The sequence below is a fragment of the Gossypium hirsutum genome, chromosome D02 (assembly GCF_007990345.1).
Source record: "Gossypium hirsutum isolate 1008001.06 chromosome D02, Gossypium_hirsutum_v2.1, whole genome shotgun sequence".
In the NCBI taxonomy this organism is placed as follows: domain Eukaryota; kingdom Viridiplantae; phylum Streptophyta; class Magnoliopsida; order Malvales; family Malvaceae; genus Gossypium; species Gossypium hirsutum.
Genome location: NC_053438.1, coordinates 3,885,220 through 3,903,238, shown reverse-complemented (window position 1 = coordinate 3,903,238; position 18,019 = coordinate 3,885,220). Strand labels below are relative to the sequence as shown.

Here is an 18,019-nt window from a genome sequence, read left to right as displayed (position 1 = left end):
AGCTTGTCTGTTTCTATTCTAGCACCAAAATTTTGGTTACCAAATATGCCAATCACCTCCCTTTTTGCTTTATCTTGCCAATCTCCATGGATTGCTAAAAGCAAGACTGTCCAGGCAAGCAAGGCATTAACAGTATCTTGTCCTGCAAAATAGAATGTTTTGCATTCATCTACCAGATCTTCCATTGAAGGCTTGTTATTTTTGTCCGAATCATGTTAGGCATTTATAAGTAATCCTAGAAAATCATTGCCAAAGCTATCAGCTTCTCCATTCACAACTTTGTCTTCTCTTTTCTTAACCATCTTCATCACATAATATTGTATTTCTTTTGCAAGTTCTTCAGACTCTAGCATATCGGCAGGTTTCCATAACTTGCTAGAAGAGAAAACTAATTAATGTTAGCCATATATAAAGAGAAAAATAAATTCATGGGGGTGGAAAAAACAATTAAGGAAAAACTTGAGATTAATTAAGCTTAGAGGGAACATACTTGATCAAAGGAATTCTAGTATTATAAAGATTTCGACTCATAATTATTGACAGCTTGTTCAACATGGCAAAAACCTTCTCTCCTTCCAAGTAACTGCTACCAAAAGCTGTTCTTGATATCACTTCTGAAGTCAATAATCTAAATTCATGGAACACTTCAATCTCTTTGCCTTCTTGGCCTTTCCATTTCTCTAGCATTGTTTCAACGCTGGCAATTACAGCTGGTGTCATGTTCTGCAAAAACAATTCTCCAACAAAATAAAATTCTTTAACATTAGTTTACAACTAATCACATGTTTCGAGGGGTTCACCTTTAAGCTTTCCCCATGAAAGGCGTAATTCGCCAGCTTCCTCTGCTTCGCCCATTTTTCACCCTCAACCGTCACAAGCCCGTTCCCTAGTAGCTTGCTAAGGTAAATGATTAAATTTCATTTGTGGTTGTATTATTTCTAAATTTGAAATTTAATCTATATACTTTAATTTCTAACTTGATTTGCTCTTTATATTTTTATAACGTTATGAATTAGTTCGAATAGTTAATATAGCTAATTTTTTTTATTAAAAAGTTAAATGGTTATATATAATTGGAATACTAACATGGTTTTACCTTTCTTTTTAAGTTTGGCTTGGGTTTTTTTTTATATTATAGTCAAATTTCACTTTGACCCCTATACTATGTTGAAACTTAAGAAATAATATATATTTTAAATTTTAACATAATTTGACCCATATATTTTGTAATGTTAATATTTTTTTTTTGAAAATTATAAACTGGGCTGTCATTAAAGAAAGAAAAAAACAACATAGAAAACCCAATATAATTGGGCTTAAAGTTATCTAAAAAACTACCCAAGCAAAAACGTATAGCAGATTTTACCCATAAAAACCTGACCTAATAAAAAGAATTAAATAAAAATAAAACGCTGAACCTAGTTTAATTGCCCAGTCAAATCAGACCGCCTGGAAGCATTTAAAATTTCTTCTTTTCATACTGAATCGTCACATCTGTCAGTGAGATAACAAGTTCCCAAAAACCTTTTTTCTTCATTCCTGTTACCATTTTCAAGAGTCTTCTTTGAAAAATTTCCTTCAATCTGGATTTCTTGGCCATTCTTCTACCGTCACTCCTTCGTTGTGGAACAACTCATCTCTTACCAGGTATCTCTCATTCTCAGTTGCTAGTGTTTCCTTCGCTATTTCGTGGGCTTGATAGTTCTCTGACTTTTGGATGAACTGGAAACTGACTTCGTGGAATAGCAAACTATGATTTTTTATATCGTTGATAACTACTCCTATGCTTGATTTATCCCTTTCTGCCGATTGACATTTTTTAACGACTGTTTTCGAGTCTCCCCTTATTGTGGCTGATCAGAGACCCAGTGAAATTCCCAATTTGACTGCCTGTAGACAAGCTAAAGCCTCTGCAAGGAAAGGAGATGAGACATTGGAATGAAGGGACGTTTTTAAAACTTTCATCTCTCCCCTCCTATTACGTGCAATGACCCCTGACGCCGATCTGGATCTATTTGCCTCGAAAGCTGCATTAAAAAGAATTGTGTCCTCCGGCTCCTCCTCCGAATGTTTCTGTAGTCTATCAGTCCCCCAGGTATGTTTTTCCTTACCCACCCCTTCAAGTTCTGCTATATAGCTTTCTATTTTTTGTGCAAGAATCCTTCCTGAAAGATGTTTTCTTTCATGTACCAACTGATTACGGGAGTTCCATATGACCCATAAAGCGCAGCAAAATACCAGATTCTGTTCTTTGGTACCTTTTTCAAGAACCCATGTAAGCCATGTTCTAATGTTTTGATCTGAAAAAATTGTAACCCAGCCCATGCTAATATTCTGCCAAACTTCTATACTTGTAGGGCATTGTCGAAACACATGGAAGCTGTCTTCTTCACCGAAGCCACATCGAGGGCATCTCACGATTGTGGTTATTCGCTTATTTCGTAGGTTAACTAGAGTAGGCATATAGTTCCAGGATATCCGCCAGACTAGCAGTAGGATTTTGATGGAAGTTGTAAATTCCATAGCTTTCTGTAGAATTCTTTAAGCTCGGTTTGTAATAAATTATTAGGAGACAAAACATCTTCTTGTAATAGTTTGTAGGCGCTCCGAACAGAGAACTCTCCAGTCGCCTCTCCTTTCCAAACTCTCAAATCTTCGCTGTCCGTTTCTGCAAGTGGTATCTTCAAAATTTTCTGAGCTATGTCTACTTGAAAGGTACTAAAGATAATCTCCGTTTTCCACTGCTTACTTGTGCCATCAATTAAGTCTGATACTGTTTTTAGTTCCCTGTTCTCATTTCCATTCTGCCATGTACTAGTTTCGATCCCTGGAATCCATCGATCTGTCCATATGGAAACATTATTTCCTCTTCCAATTCTCCAACTAAGCCCCTGAATAAGAAGTTTCTTTGCTGCCCAGATACTCTTCCAGGTAAGAGAAGGTAAATTTCCCAGCTCTGCTCTTAAAAAATCTGACACTGGATAATATTTTGCTTTAAGGACTCTGGCTAAAAGTGAATTTGGATAATTAAAAAGACGCCACCCCTGTTTGGCTAATAACACAATATTAAACTGACTGAGATTTTGAAAACCCAAGCCTCCATTTTCTTTTAAACTGCACAGATTATTCCATAAACACCAATGAATTCCCCCTTTGCCATGACCCTTTTCCCACCAAAACTTCGCAATAATTGCCTCCATTTCCTCGCATAATGTTTTTGGAACTAAAAAACATGCCATTGAGTATGTTGGTATGGCTTGTAGGACTGCTTTAATGAAAACTTCTTTCCCGCCCTGCGATAAAAATCTCGTGCTCCAATTGTCAATATGCTTCCTTAGTCTATCTTTCAAAACCTGAAAAGAAGCCTTCTTTTTTCTTCCAACCATGGTCGGCAAACCTAGGTAACGTTCTGGCTCGTTTGAACTTCAGATTCCCAGCAAGTTTACCATCTGAATTCTGTCTACTTCGTGTTTTTGCTGAAGAAAATGGATGATTTGTCCATATTAACAACTGTCTCGACCCTCTTTTGTACTCCCTTAAAATATCCTTAATTGCATTTGCCCCTCTACTTGATGCCTCCCCAAAAAGAATGCAATCATCTGCAAATAACAAATGGAATACCTGTGGGCCTCTTCTGCTTACTTTGACCCCCTTCAGAAAACCTTCATTGGTTGCTTTTCTCATAAGGCTAGAAAGACCTTCCCCGCATATTAAAAAAAGAAATGGAATTAAAGGATCCCCCTGTCTGAGTCCTCTCGATGGACAGAATGATTCCCCGATATTTCCATTAACCACAACTTTATAAGAAACAGTAGACATGCATTTTATAATCGACTCAATCCAGCATCGAGCGAAACCCATCTTACACATTATTTTTTCAATGAAATTCCATTCATCTCTATCATAGGCCTTGCTCATGTCCACTTTTACCGCCATATAACCCTTTTTCCCTACTCTTTTCTGTTTTAGGGAATGCAAAATTTCATAAGCAAGAAGAACATTATACGATATTAATCTACCCGGCACAAAAGCACTTTGTGCACTATCAATGCATTTATCAATCACTCCCCTAAATCTGTTCGCTATAGCTTATGCCATTATTTTATAGATGACATAGCATAAGCTAATAGGCCTAAAATGTGACATGCTAACTGGATTACTATTTTTTGGAATGAGCACAATATGAGTTGTGTTAATTAAACTAACCTCCATATCTCCATTCAAAAACTGTAGACCGAAAGTAACAATGTCTTTTCTAATAAAATGCCCACACTTTTGGTAAAATAAAGCTGGAAATCCGTCTTCGCCTCGAGCTTTTGTGGGCGCCATTGCGAATAAAGCCTCGCGGGTTTCTTCATCTGTGTATGACGCCATCAACTTTTTATTTTCCTCTTCATGGATGCATCGATCAATGGCCGAAAGTAAAAACTCCAGATTAACCTGATTCTCTGATGGAAACAGCTTCTGAAAGTAGGACCTTGCAATTTCTTCCATTTCCTGGAAATCTCCCGTGACTTCCATCTGCTTTTTGTAACATTCTGATCTTGTTTTTCCTCTGCCTTTGGGTAGCCTGGCTATGGAAAAAACCTGTATTGCGGTCCCCTAATTTTGGCCAATTTGTTGAAATTTGAGGATTGACTTCTTTCGTCAAATGAAGATGAATTAGGAAAATCTTGTATGTCTAAAATAGTTGAATTCAATATAATATTAACAACTAAAGTAAAATGGTTTGTTGGTAGATAAGTCTTCCAATTTTGATTTGATCAAACATCTTTGATCCAATGGATTTGATGTACTCAATCCGATACAATTCTCAAAATATGTTTAGTGAATTGATTCTCATTGATAGGCTAAAATCAGTCCACAAAATTAACATAGTCCAAAGATTCGATTCCATAAATTGTTAATTTTTCAAATATGACAAGCTATTTTGTCGTAGTGGTGAAGGAAGTGGCAGTTCTCTCGACACATTGTAACAACGTCAAATATTATTAAATAATATTAACAAATTATTATTAAATAATACTTCTGTTATCTACATATACTTTAATGGTGGTTGTAAGTGGTGGTTATAAGTTGGGTGTTGTTATTAGTAAAGTAAAAGCTAAATTGTTAGACTTTGTTAAGCAAAATTTTGGTGACTTGGTAGCTTTGTTGGTTCCCAATTGAAAGGAGCTTATGTTAACCACATTATATAATTACCTGTTGACATATAAATTTTATAAAATAATTTTTTCACTAAATTAAACTTGGAATTCTTAGCAGCTATGTTACATTACGCATCATTATACAATGACTCGAGTATTACTTGAATTCCGTGTTGTGGTTGAACGGTGATATAAGGTATTGGTGAGTGGACATAGGTAGGGGAGAGGGAAATGGTGTAGCGTTGTAAAATCATGGACAGCACAATCTTCGTTTCCGTGGTTGCAAAGTTCATACCAACACAATTTCGAGGTCCCAATCCAAAGGGACAAAATACACCTGCATTGTAATTGGTAGCTTTGGCAATCCCTTCTGCGAATCTCTCTGGTTTAAAAAGATGCACATCATCTCCCCATAATTGAGGGTCATGGTGAGGTGCAGCATGTATAACTAGAAGATCAAGATTAGCAGGCAAGATTAGCTTCCCTAACTGAACATCACTTTCAGTTCTTCTCATCATGCCATTTGATGGACCATACAATCTTAGAGTTTCATAAATTATCATGGTCATCTGTTTCCAGAAAAGGAACGTGTCACATTGCATTAAAAAAATTAAATAATAGCTGCAACAAAATATTATATTGAAAGGGTTTGACAGTTTACTTACGATTTTGAGTTTAGACATCTCTTCAGAATTCGGAATTTGGTTACCAAATATCTCAATCACTTCTCTTCTTGCTTTCTCTTGCCAATCTCCATGAATTGCTAAAAGGAAGACTATCCATGCAAGTAAGGAATTCACGGTATCTTGTCCAGCAAAGTAGAATGTTTTGCACTCATCCACCAAGTCTTCCGTTGAAAGCCTGTTATTTTTATCCGAATCATGATAGGCATTTACAAGTAATCCTAGAAAGTCATTGCCGAAGCTATCGGCTTCTCCATTCACAACTTTGTCTTCTCTTTTCTTAACAATCTTCATCACACAATCTTGTATTCCTTTTGAAAGTTCTTCAGACTCTAGCACATCACCAGATTTCCATAACTTGCTGTAAAAGTAAATCAAGGTCAGTAACATGACAAAACCGAGGGATCCATTAAGCTTTTAGAGGGAACATACTTGATTAAAGGAATTCGAGTTTCGAAAAGATTTCGGCTCCTAATTATTGACAACTTGTTCAACATGTCAAAAATCTTCTCCCCTTCCAAGTAACTGCTACCGAAAGCTGTTCTGGATATTACTTCCGAAGTCAATAATCTAAATTCATGATACACTTCTATCTCTTTGCCTACATAGCCTTTCCACTTTTCTAGCATTGCTTCAACACCAGCAATAACAGCTGGTGTCATGTTCTGCACAATCAATACTCCAACATGTAAGAAGATTTAGACAACTAGTTCACATGTTTGGAGTGTTTTACCTTTAAGCTTTCCCCATGAAAAGCATAATTCGCCAACTTCCGTTGCTTCACCCATTTTTCACCCAAAGCTGTCACAAGCCCGTTCCCAAATATCCCAGTGAGAAAAAAAGTAGGCTTTCTTTTCGGAAAAGTTGTCACACTATTTTTGAGAACCTCGTTGACAAGTTCAGGTTCTGTAATCACCAGTTCAGGTCGCTTACCGTCCCAAGCAAGATAATTCCTCCCTAATCAAATTTTTAAAAAAAGGTCAATCTTTTTTTAGAACCAGAAGATCGAGACCATAGAGCAAAACATGCATGGAATCTTACCATATCTGTTGACACATGAGTAAACATGTGGCTGCACTCTGGGAAATATATCATGTCTCAGGGCCATAGGTTTGCTTAAGGCTTCATTTGTCGTTTTGGTAGCTTCTTTGTTGTTTCCATGGATGAATGTGTAAGGAGGTCCTTTGATTCCTTGTGAATTCATCATATGCTGTAGACGGAGAGGTATCCACAAGTAATCATAAAGGAACTTTATCAAAGCTACGAGGAAGAAAGAACATGGGAGATGAATTGCCAGCTTCACCAAGGTACTCATTTTTTTCTTCTCTCAATAATGAATTGAAATGCTCCTTTAGCTTTTCTATTTATGGTGAGTTTAGGTTGAGAATTATTGCATAGTAAAAGAGAGATTTAGAATTATTTTATTTAATTGCCTGTCAATTTGTAGGGTCTTGACAATTAATTTTTCGTTTTTATCATTTTAAAATTAGATGATAAGATTTCAGCGTCCAACAACTACGGACCATTATGTTTATAACTATATATATTAGTGGCTTCCTGACGCGTGGGTACATATGGGTGCTTTTTCACATTATAGAAAATGGTTAAATTTCAGTTTGGTCCTTCTATTATGTTTAAAATCAAGATTTAACCTCTATACTTTAGTTTTTATCATGATTTGATCTTTATATTTTTATCATGTTATTAGTTAGACAGGATAGTTAATATCTTTAACTTATCAATTAACATGATATATGGATATTTACAATTTGAATGTGTTAAGGGTCTTAGAAATTGACTTATTATTTTTCAATTTCTTTTAAATTTACCTTATTTTTTTACATTACAAGATAATTGTTAAATTTTAATTTTTGACCCCTATACTATGTTCTATATATTTTAATTTTTATTATAATTTAATCCATCTATATTTACAGTGTTAATCTAAATAATTAATGTCCATATTTTTAGTAAGACTATTCCTACCATCTGTTTTTCTTGATACGAGCCCCCATTTTACGTCACCTTTTTACTCGATTCACGTGAAGAAATGAGTGCACTTCTTAGAAAATAAAAACAATTTTAAAAATAGTATAACTTTAAGATTATTTCCCAACATAACATGGTTAACGTCACACTTTCCATCTACGGACTTTATCCTAAAATATTTAAACCCATTTTTTTTTTAGAATTAATATATTGAAACCATCATTATACAATAGTTAGAAATTTATTTATTTATTTATTTATTAAAAAAGAAGCATCTTTGAACGGGTAAACAACTAATTAATTTCTGAAAGTCAACTGCTGCAGAATGCGACTTTAATGATCTTTGAATATCATCTTCAATTGAAGTTCTAAACAATTTGTATTTATTGATTTTTCATTTTATAAAATTCTTAAACGTTGCTTCTTTTAAAAAAGATGATTTAGTAAACTTAAATCAAATACGTTCCAAAATATAAAACATTTTTTTATGAATGAGTATTGTAGAGAGTGATCGAATTGAGAGAGATATTGAAACAAATGTATGCATTTTGATTAGGGTCGTATTTTATGGTTATAATTTTATTATATATGTCTTTTTCATTTCGTCGAAGATCAATTTTACAGTATAGATGTTTATGACCTCCTCCTTTACGCCTTGCAGTAATGATTCCTCTAGCATTACAACCTTTACCATAACGATGCTATCTATAGATCAAATTATTTCGTAGATTAGATTTCACTTGATTGACTACAACTCCATTACATGTGCCCAAGGTAGAAGTTTTGTATAAGTGTATCGCCATGCTAGTAAGTATTTTGATTTAAGTTCTTTTAGTTCTAAGAGATGAAATAGAATAATACGATTGAAGCGTAATGATCATACGCCTGTAATGCATTGTATGTCCCATAATAAGTCTCATTCTTCTACCATTTACGGAGAGTCGATGACTATTTATAACTATTACCTTGACACTAAAGATAATTACATATACATCAATAAATAATTTTTTGACATTTGTCCACATCATTTACTATCTCAACACACAAGTGTCGGCATTAGCTGCATTTGGAGGCTGTACGTGTAGAGTGATTTTGGCATTTGCGGTTTCCTTGATTTCTTTATTCATTATATACTAATATTTTCATTCCTTTGAAGATCCGCTGTATGATATATGTTGATGTTGTGGATTTCAACTTTGTATTTGGATATTTGTGAGGTTTATCTTTTTTTGTATCCAATCATAAGATATTGATTTTATTCTTTTAACCTTTAATTAAGTGATTTGAGGTTGAATTTTCGCTCATAAAAAAAATATTTTTCATGATTAATTATAGGATTAATCACTCTTATTAATAATGAATATTTTAATTACGATTAAGAAAAATCGTATTAGTATATAACCTCTACCTCCCTCAACAATTCACTCTCCTTAAAGTCTCAAACTTGCCTTTTTATTTTTTTTTTGTGGCCTTTACTTTAAATTTGTTTATAAGTCGGGTTATTCAGTTCAATTTGAATGTCTGCTTGAAAAGTAGAGAGTTTAGGTAAAAATATAGGCTCAAAAAATGGGTTTGGGCAAAAAAAGAAGGCATGTTTAGAAAACGGATTAAGTCTCGAGTAAGACTTTTTTTGCCAGAGCTCGGCCCGAATATGCAAAAAAGAAACTGTTATTTTTTTTACTATTTTCTTGCTATTTTCTGGTTGTTTTTTTTCACTATTTTGTTACCATTTCACAATTATATTGCTATTATTTTTTTTGTTATTATTTGGATATTGTATAACTCTTGTTTTATTATTACTTTTGTTACTATTTTAGAGGTATTTCATATTTGCTTGTTAAGTTGCACTTATCTTAGTGTTATTTAAGTATACACAATTTTTTAAAATTTATTTTCAATTTATTAGAAAACATTTATTTTAATATTTTTAATATTTTTGATATATTATATCTTAAAAATATATATAAAAAATAATATGAACAGACTGAACCGAACTTAAATTTTAACATTTTTATCCAAATTAAACTTGTGTAATATTTTAAACCTATTTTTTAATGGAATCGGACTTAGATTTTTTTGTTGTACCAAGCTCGGCCCGGCCAACTTCACTGTATCAACTACATCAGCTATGACTAGCCGGTCATAGACATTGATTACTGTATTAAAATTTATCATTTGATGTAATGAAATACAAGTTTATGACGATGTAATACACATAGAAATTTTTCCAAGTTATTTTGATATAATTTGTTTAAAAACCCAACCCTAACCTAATTAAATTAAAAACCCTAACCCTAATTTAATTTAATTAAAAACCCTAACCCTAATTTTAATTAAGAACCCTAAACCCTAATCTAATTTAATTAAAAACCCTAACCCTAATTTAATTTAATTAAGAACCCTAAACCCTAACCTAATTTAATTAAAAACCCTAACCCTAATTTTAATTAAGAACCCTAAATCCTAACCTAATTTAATGAAAAACCCTAACCCTAATTTAATTTAATTAAGAACCCTAAACCCTAACCTAATTTAATTAAGAACCCTAAACCCTAACCTAATTTAATTAAAAACCCTAACCCTAATTTAATTTAATTAAAAACCCTAACCCTAATTTAATTTAATTAAGAACCCTAAACCCTAACCTAATTTAATTAAAAACCCTAGCCCTAATTTAATTTAATTAAGAACCCTAAACCTTAACCTAATTTAATTAAAAACCCTAACCCTAATTTAATTTAATTAAGAACCCTAAACCCTAACCTAATTAAATTAAAAACCCTAACCCTAATTTAATTTCATTAAAAACCCTAACCCTAACCCATTTTAATTAAAAACCCTAACCTAATTTAATTTAATTAAGAACCCTAAACCCTAACCTAATTAAATTAAAAACCCTAACCCTAACCCATTTTAATTAAAAACGCTAACCTAATTTAATTTAATTAAAAGCCCTAACCCTAACCCATTTTAATTAAAAACCCTAACCATTAACAAAAGTTTTTGGGCACAATAATTTTACACAGTTTTACAAGTTATGTTGGATTTTGTAAAATGTTTTGACTGGTACTAACATTTAAGAAATTATAGTAATTTGATAATTTTACTAACAATCAATACAATTATCAAATAGTAATTGAATAAAATGTAATTGCATCTAAAATTACATTCAACTATTGCGATTAGGGCATTATCGACTTGTATGGCCTGGGTTCCTGAATGGGCCAATTCCGGGCAGTATCAAGCTTTTATCGTGATTAAAATTTACCGAAATGGGCCACTTTTTTAATTAAAATTTACCGAAATGGGCCACTTGTATGATCATCCGATTAGGGCATCACCGGCACTGAAGTCCTAAGATCTGCTTTTATCGTGGGCAGTATCAAGCTAGCCAACATAGCTGCATCCATTTTTGGATGATCTTCTAAAACACCTACAGAGGGAGGGAGTACATTAAATAATGCAACATTGGAAAATAAAAATATTATTCAGACACATTCAACACTGTACCTGCAGCACATGTATGTGGAACTTTGTACTTTTTGATCTCCCACAACCCTATCCTCTTCCTTAACGAGGCAACGATTTTCCATGAACATGTGCCGTCTTGCACCGCACACTTCGCCTCAAACTTATCAGATTTTGATTTAACGACGTGGTAATTAACGCCGTTTTTGATGCTATGCTGTTTCAAAGCACTAATAAAACTATCCTTATTGGTAAACTGATTACCAACTTCAAGTTCACCGAGATCTACCCCCAAACTTGTACGATCGCGCAACCGGTGTGGTAGATCTGGAAACTCTAACGCATCATCTGCTGACAGATCGACATTATGCATGTGGGCTGGAGGTGAGTATGCTCTGAATCGTGGATTTTCTTCATCATCTGAACTCCTATCACCATCTTCACCTTCTGTTGGAATAGGCTCCGGTTCAGAAAATAATCCCACCTCTGCACCATCTGGCCCGGGCTCTCGAGGTGGATCCACATCGGACTCATCTTCTAACCCACAATCATCTGCAGCGTATGACGTCCCCTCACCGGTTGATGTCGTAGGAAGTACGTCATCCCTTCTTCTGGGCATTTGATAACGTCCCCAATTGGATGTAGATTGCCATCCACTAGAGCTTGATGCAGTTCCCCAGCTCATATTTCAAGCGTCAAACGTCGAGCCACCGACGTACATGTCCCATCCACCGACAGAGTGTCTTGGTGGGGATGTGTATTCGTCACCGCTACCGAACATAAGCTGTTCCGTATTTTGTAACTCGCTAACCGAGTGTCGGCCAGGGGTCGTGTATACATCTCGAACACTGGACGGAAGTGCATCAGTTGGCGACGTAAATTGTACATATAACTCAATATAAGTTGCTCCGCTAGCAAGATGAGTCTGCACCATTGCCTCCAAGCTACGAGCACCTTTTATGTCGAACGAGCCATATGTCACCGGATCAACAGAAGAACAAAATCGATACGTGCTTGACAGAACTTTCATTGGCGTCGTTCCGAAGATTTTACGCCTAATTCTTTTACGAAGTTCTGTCAAATCTATGTTTTGGCTAAATGACAGTTGCACCGTATTCTCCGACAAAAAAACAACACCATTCTCGGTGTGGCAAACCTCACCATCGTAGTAAATAACAGCACTAATGCGTTCACTCATTTTGAAACTCTAACTTTCTTAGCCTCTCTAAAATGTTTCTGCTATGACTTATGCATTCTAAGAACATTTTCTACCTAATTTATAGCCTCAACCCAAACTTGCTACTGTAGCAAAATCGCGTCCACGAGGGCGCGATTTGACACTATTTGCTCAGAAACATCAAAAAATAATTATTTCCTACATGACCAACTGTAGCGAAATCGCGTCCACGAGGGCGCGATTTCACAATTTCTTCTCATATAGCATCCTGGTATCAGCGATTTTATACTATTTGCTCAGAAAACGTCAAAAACAAATTATTTCTTACATGACCAACTGTAGCGAAATCGCGTCCACGAGGGGACGATTTCATAATTTCTTCTCTGATAGCATCCTGGTAGAAGCGATTTTATACTATTTGACCAGAAACGTCAACTCGAAATAATTTTTCCCGGGACCCCTAAACCCTAAAATCCAAAAAACCCAAACGTAAAATTAACGTCAAAATCGCGTCCCCGGAAACGCACTACGACAGATCATCGCGTCCACGTCAGAGCGACCTGCTGACGTGGACGCGATGATCTGTCACGTACCCTGACATCGCGCTTACGTGGCAGCGATTTCGCGGAAAATGGCCCATTCCGATAAATAATTAAAAAAGTGGCCCATTTCGATAAATTTTAATTAAAAAGGGATTTTTTTGGTAAAATGGCCAAATTTTCGCTCATAAAAAAAATATTTTTCATGATTAATTATAGGATTAATCACTCTTATTAATAATGAATATTTTAATTACAATTAAGAGAAATCGTATTAGTATATAACCTCTACCTCCCTCAACAATTCACTCTCAACTTGCCTTTTTATTTTTTTTGGTGGCCTTTACTTTAAATTTGTTCATGAGTTGGGTTATTCAGTTCAATTTGAAGGTTCGCTTGAAAAGTAGGAGAGTTTAGATAAAAATATAAGTTCGAAAAATGAGTTTGAGCAAAAAAAGAAAACATGTTTAGAAAATGGATTAAGTCTTGAGTAAGACTTTTTTTGCTAGAGCTCGGCCCGAATATGCAAAAAAGAAAATGCTTTTTTTTTTACTATTTTCTTGCTATTTTCTGGTTGTTGTTTTTTTCACTATTTTGTTACAATTTCACAATTATGTTGCTATTATTTTGTTGTTATTATTTGGATATTGTATAACTCTTGTTTTATTATTACTTTTGTTACTATTTTAGAGGTATTTTATATTTGCTTGTTAAGTTGCACTTATATCTTAGTGTTATTTAAGTATACACAATTTTTTAAAATTTATTTTCAATTTATTAAAAAACATTTATTTTAATATTTTTGATATATTATATTTTAAAAATATATATAAAAAATAATACGGGCAGACTGAACCAGACTTAAATTTTAACATTTTTATCTAAATTAAACTTGTGTAATATTTTAAACCTATTTTTTGGATCGAATCGGACTTAGAATTTTTGTTATACGCAGCTCTGCCCGGCCAACTTCACTGTATCAACTCTATCGGCTATGACTAGCGGTGTTAAACACTACATCCAACTTAAAAAGTGCACATTATTATTATTATTTTCAATGGTGTTATTAATTGTCCTTTTTACTGCTTAGCTCTTAAATGTTTTGAGGGAGAAGTGTGAGTAGGCCCATGCATGGTGTGTAAATGACTAAGAAGGACAGAATTTATCTATTGAGATAAATTATTGAGAAAACGAGATTAAAATTAATAATAAAATATGTGTTTAATTGCAGTAATATAATAAAGTGAGAATAAAGAGAAAAAAAATAAGAATGTTAAATTAGATTTATATAATAAAATTTCAATTTATTAGAAATTTATGAAAGTAGTAAATAATTAAAGTTTATTAAAATTATATTTATTTTATATAATAATTTTATAATAATTTCTTTCTTGTAATGTTAATTTTATTAATTTATATTAATTTTTCGATAAATATATATCTATTTATTACATAAAAATAAAATTTTTATAGATTTATTATGTAATAAAATAATTTATAATGAATTTATTTACCGATTAAAATTAATATAAAGCGTGTTATTTAAATAGCACTACTGTTTTAACTTAAATGTGTTGAATGGAAAAAGAAATTAAATAAAGGGATTAAATTGATAATAAATTGTGTACGTAAGGGGACTTGGTATGTATTTGCAATTAGATCACATATTTGATAGAGAAAAGGAGAAAGTGGTTGTAAAAGAAGAGATAATAGACATGAAATAATTTTTTTTATTAACCTCTAAATTCCTAATTGTTGGAAATTGGCCAACCATGCTACTGTTACATTTTTGGTTGAAGTGCATGCAGTTTGATGACATGCTGCAGCACGTATGCTTGCTGTAACAGTAAAGTTTTCTCTTTAGTTTCATTCTAATTAAACTAGTTGAAAATGAACAAGTTGATGACAACTTGATGCATTAGCTGTTGAATGACTAGTTTAGCTGACTTGTTTATGTGTACAAGCAATGTTTATCAAGGCTACTTAGTGGTAGTAGGTAGTATTTGGTGATGTATTTGACAATAAATGTATTGTTTTTTTAGTTGAATGAATGAGCTGAATGCGCTATCAGCCATAAGCTCCCTTGCTGCACATTTGTGAGCAAGTAAAAATACTTCTTGCATCTTATTTCATTGTTCTGTGCTCTCTGTTCTCTTATTTTGCTGCTGCCAATGTTCCAATACTAATGGTTATGTACATTATTTTTATATAATGCCTAAACTATTCATAACCTTTAACTCGTAACAATAAAGGATAATACGTATTAAGTGCATTCATACCCATCTTTTTCAGATTGTTGATAACAACAACGACGAAACATCAAGCATCGCTATGCAGTGACTTGAGTATTACTTGAATTCCATGTTGTGGTTTAAGGCTGATTATAGGTATTGGTGAGTGGACATAGGCAGGGGAAAGTGTAATAGCATAGCGTTGTAGGATCATGGAGAGAACAATCTTGGTTTCTGTGGTTGCAAAGGTCATACCAACACAAGTTCGAGGTCCCAATCCAAAGGGAAAAAAGGCAGCCGGATTGTAATTGGTAGCTTTGGCAATCCCTTCCGCAAATCTGTCTGGTTTAAAAAGATGCACATCTTCTCCCCACAGTTGAGGGTCATGGTGAAGTGCAACATTTGCAATTAGAATATCTATATTAGCAGGGAGGACTACCTTTTCCATTTGAACTTCTCTTCCAACTCTTCTCAACATTCCATTTGATGGACCATACAATCTTAGAGTTTCATTAATGATCATGGTCATCTGTACACAGAATAGGAATATATAAGATTAACATCACATAATCTAATATATAAGATTAAATTATGGCAGTGTTGTATATGATGGATGTTATCGCAATTAATTGTGGTAAGTATTAGCAATGAATATCAATGTAGAAAGAGTTGAAACTACAAAATATTGACTGTAACACAATGCTTGCGGTCTTAAGTGGTTAGAAAGTTTGCTTACAGTTTTGAGTTTTGCAATGCCTTCCGGTTGTGGATTTCGGTTACCAAATATGCCAATCACCTCCCTTCTTGCTTTATCTTGCCAATCTCCATGGATTGCTAAAAGCAAGACTGTCCAGGCAAGCAAGGCATTAACAGTATCTTGTCCTGCAAAATAGAATGTTTTGCATTCATCTACCAGATCTTCCATTGAAAGCTTGTTAGTTTTGTCCGAATCATGATAGGCATTTACAAGTAATCCTAGAAAATCATTCCCAAAGCTATCAGCTTCTCCATTCACAACTTTGTCTTCTCTTTTCTTAACCATCTTCATCACACAATATTGTATTTCTTTTGCAAGTTCTTCAGACTCTAGCATATCGGCAGGTTTCCATAACTTGCTAGAAGAGAAAACTAATGTTAGCCATATATAAGGAGAAAAATAAATTCATGGGGGTGGAAAACACAATTAAGGAAAAACTTGGGATTAACTAAGCTTAGAGGGAACATACTTGATCAAAGGAATTCTAGTATTATAAAGATTTCGACTCATAATTATTGACAGCTTGTTCAACATGGCAAAAACCTTCTCTCCTTCCAAGTAACTGCTACCAAAAGCTGTTCTTGATATCACTTCTGAAGTCAATAATCTAAATTCATGGAACACTTCAATCTCTTTGCCTTCTTGGCCTTTCCATTTCTCTAGCATTGTTTCAACGCTAGCAATTACAGCTGGTGTCATGTTCTGCAAAAACAATTCTCCAACAATATAAAATTCTTTAACATTAGTTTACAACTAATCACATGTTTCGAGGGGTTCACCTTTAAGCTTTCCCCATGAAAAGCGTAATTCGCCAGCTTCCTCTGCTTCGCCCATTTTTCACCCTCAACCGTCACAAGCCCGTTCCCTAGTAGCTTGCTAAGGTAAATGGTAGGCTTCCTTTTCGGGAAAGTTTTTTCACTATTTTTTAGTATCTCTCTGACTAGTTCAGGTTCTGAAATCACAAGTTCAGCTCGAACACCGTTCCAAAAAAGATAATTCCTCCCTAATCAAACAAAAAGCAAAAAAAGGGTCCATCTTTTAATTGAACTAGAAGATTGAAACCATCGTGAAAAACATGCATGGATCTTACCGTATTTGTTGATCCAGGAGTAAATCTGTGGCTGCACTTTGGGAAATATATCATGCGTCAAGGCCATAGGTTTGATTGATGCTTCTTGTCTCATTTTGGCGATTTCCTTGTTGTTGCCATGGATGAATCTGTAAGGAGGTCCTTTGATCCCCTGTGAATTCAGCATATGCTGTATACGGAGAGGTATCCATAGGTAATCATAAAGGAACTTTATTAAAGCTATGAAGAAGAAACAACATGGGACAAGAGTTACAAGCTCCATCAAGGCACTCATTTTTCGTCTCTAAACTTTAACCATTTTCCCATTCATAATAGCATCATTAGGAGCACTCCAAAAGTGGTGAAGGAGCAAAATTGCATTTGCAATCCTCGTTCTCGTTCAAAGTAGGTTGGACGTATTCGTGAGACATTTTAATGTTATAAAGCCAAAACATCACAGTCTATTACGCCATACAATAGTTCATAAGTGTGTATAAGAAACGTGTGCAACTTTCCTGCTGAAATGTACCGTACTTGCCAAATTGTTTTCCTTGTTGACCTTAAAAGCGTCGGCATCAGCTGAACTAGGAGGCTATACGTGTTGAGTGATTTTGGCATTTGCGGTTTCTTTAACTTATGTACTGATTACATATCCATGCTTATTGGGAATGAATAAAATAATGAAGCATTATTTCTCTCTAAACCTCCATTCTCACCACTAATTTTTGTCTAATTCACCAGTAATATTGGTACTTAAAGTTTTTTTAACTTAATTTAGTACTTAAAGTATTATCCGTTATAAATTTTAATCCAATTTTTAACATTAAAAAAAATTGGTGGCCAATCAAAAAATGCCACCTAGTATTCTTTTATAAAAATATACATTTTCTTTTCATTTCTAGTGTCAACCAAAATTGGTGACCTCCTTGAAACGCTTTGTGTGCATTCATCATGAGCTT

General features: G+C 34.0%; 3 protein-coding genes across 3 annotated transcripts; all 3 read right to left on the bottom strand.

Annotated features, from left to right (window-relative positions):
* Positions 1-215: 215 nt before the first annotated feature.
* LOC107927676 (cytochrome P450 CYP749A22-like) lies at positions 216-720 on the bottom strand. The gene is made up of 2 exons (XM_016858786.2): positions 491-720; positions 216-375 (listed from the first exon to the last, which is right to left on the bottom strand). Exons 1-2 carry the CDS (start codon positions 718-720, stop codon positions 216-218), a joined length of 390 nt encoding a protein of 129 aa, XP_016714275.2.
* A 4,497-nt stretch (positions 721-5,217) lies between these two features.
* On the bottom strand, positions 5,218-7,338 carry LOC107913814 (cytochrome P450 CYP749A22). Its single transcript, XM_016842461.2, has 5 exons — positions 6,872-7,338; positions 6,564-6,787; positions 6,263-6,495; positions 5,813-6,191; positions 5,218-5,716 (listed from the first exon to the last, which is right to left on the bottom strand). Exons 1-5 carry the CDS (start codon positions 7,143-7,145, stop codon positions 5,276-5,278), a joined length of 1,551 nt encoding a protein of 516 aa, XP_016697950.1. The 5' UTR covers positions 7,146-7,338; the 3' UTR covers positions 5,218-5,275.
* Positions 7,339-15,250: 7,912 nt separating this feature from the next.
* Positions 15,251-17,677, bottom strand: LOC107927725 (cytochrome P450 CYP749A22). Its single transcript, XM_016858827.2, has 5 exons — positions 17,082-17,677; positions 16,771-16,994; positions 16,461-16,693; positions 15,971-16,349; positions 15,251-15,763 (listed from the first exon to the last, which is right to left on the bottom strand). Exons 1-5 carry the CDS (start codon positions 17,353-17,355, stop codon positions 15,323-15,325), a joined length of 1,551 nt encoding a protein of 516 aa, XP_016714316.2. The 5' UTR covers positions 17,356-17,677; the 3' UTR covers positions 15,251-15,322.
* Between the last annotated feature and the right edge of the window lie 342 nt (positions 17,678-18,019).

Coding starts and splice junctions, on each gene's coding strand:
- LOC107913814 (XM_016842461.2), bottom strand. CDS start 7,145: ATGAGTACCTTGGTGAAGCTGGCAATTCATCTCCCATGTTCTTTCTTC. Junction 6,788..6,871: donor CTCATGTGTCAACAGATATG/GTAAGATTCCAT, acceptor AAATTTGATTAG/GGAGGAATTATCTTGCTTGG. Junction 6,496..6,563: donor TTCATGGGGAAAGCTTAAAG/GTAAAACACTCC, acceptor TTGATTGTGCAG/AACATGACACCAGCTGTTAT.
- LOC107927725 (XM_016858827.2), bottom strand. CDS start 17,355: ATGAGTGCCTTGATGGAGCTTGTAACTCTTGTCCCATGTTGTTTCTTC. Junction 16,995..17,081: donor CTCCTGGATCAACAAATACG/GTAAGATCCATG, acceptor TTGTTTGATTAG/GGAGGAATTATCTTTTTTGG. Junction 16,350..16,460: donor ACTAGAATTCCTTTGATCAA/GTATGTTCCCTC, acceptor TTTCTCTTCTAG/CAAGTTATGGAAACCTGCCG.
- LOC107927676 (XM_016858786.2), bottom strand. CDS start 720: ATGACACCAGCTGTAATTGCCAGCGTTGAAACAATGCTAGAGAAATGG. Junction 376..490: donor ACTAGAATTCCTTTGATCAA/GTATGTTCCCTC, acceptor TTTCTCTTCTAG/CAAGTTATGGAAACCTGCCG.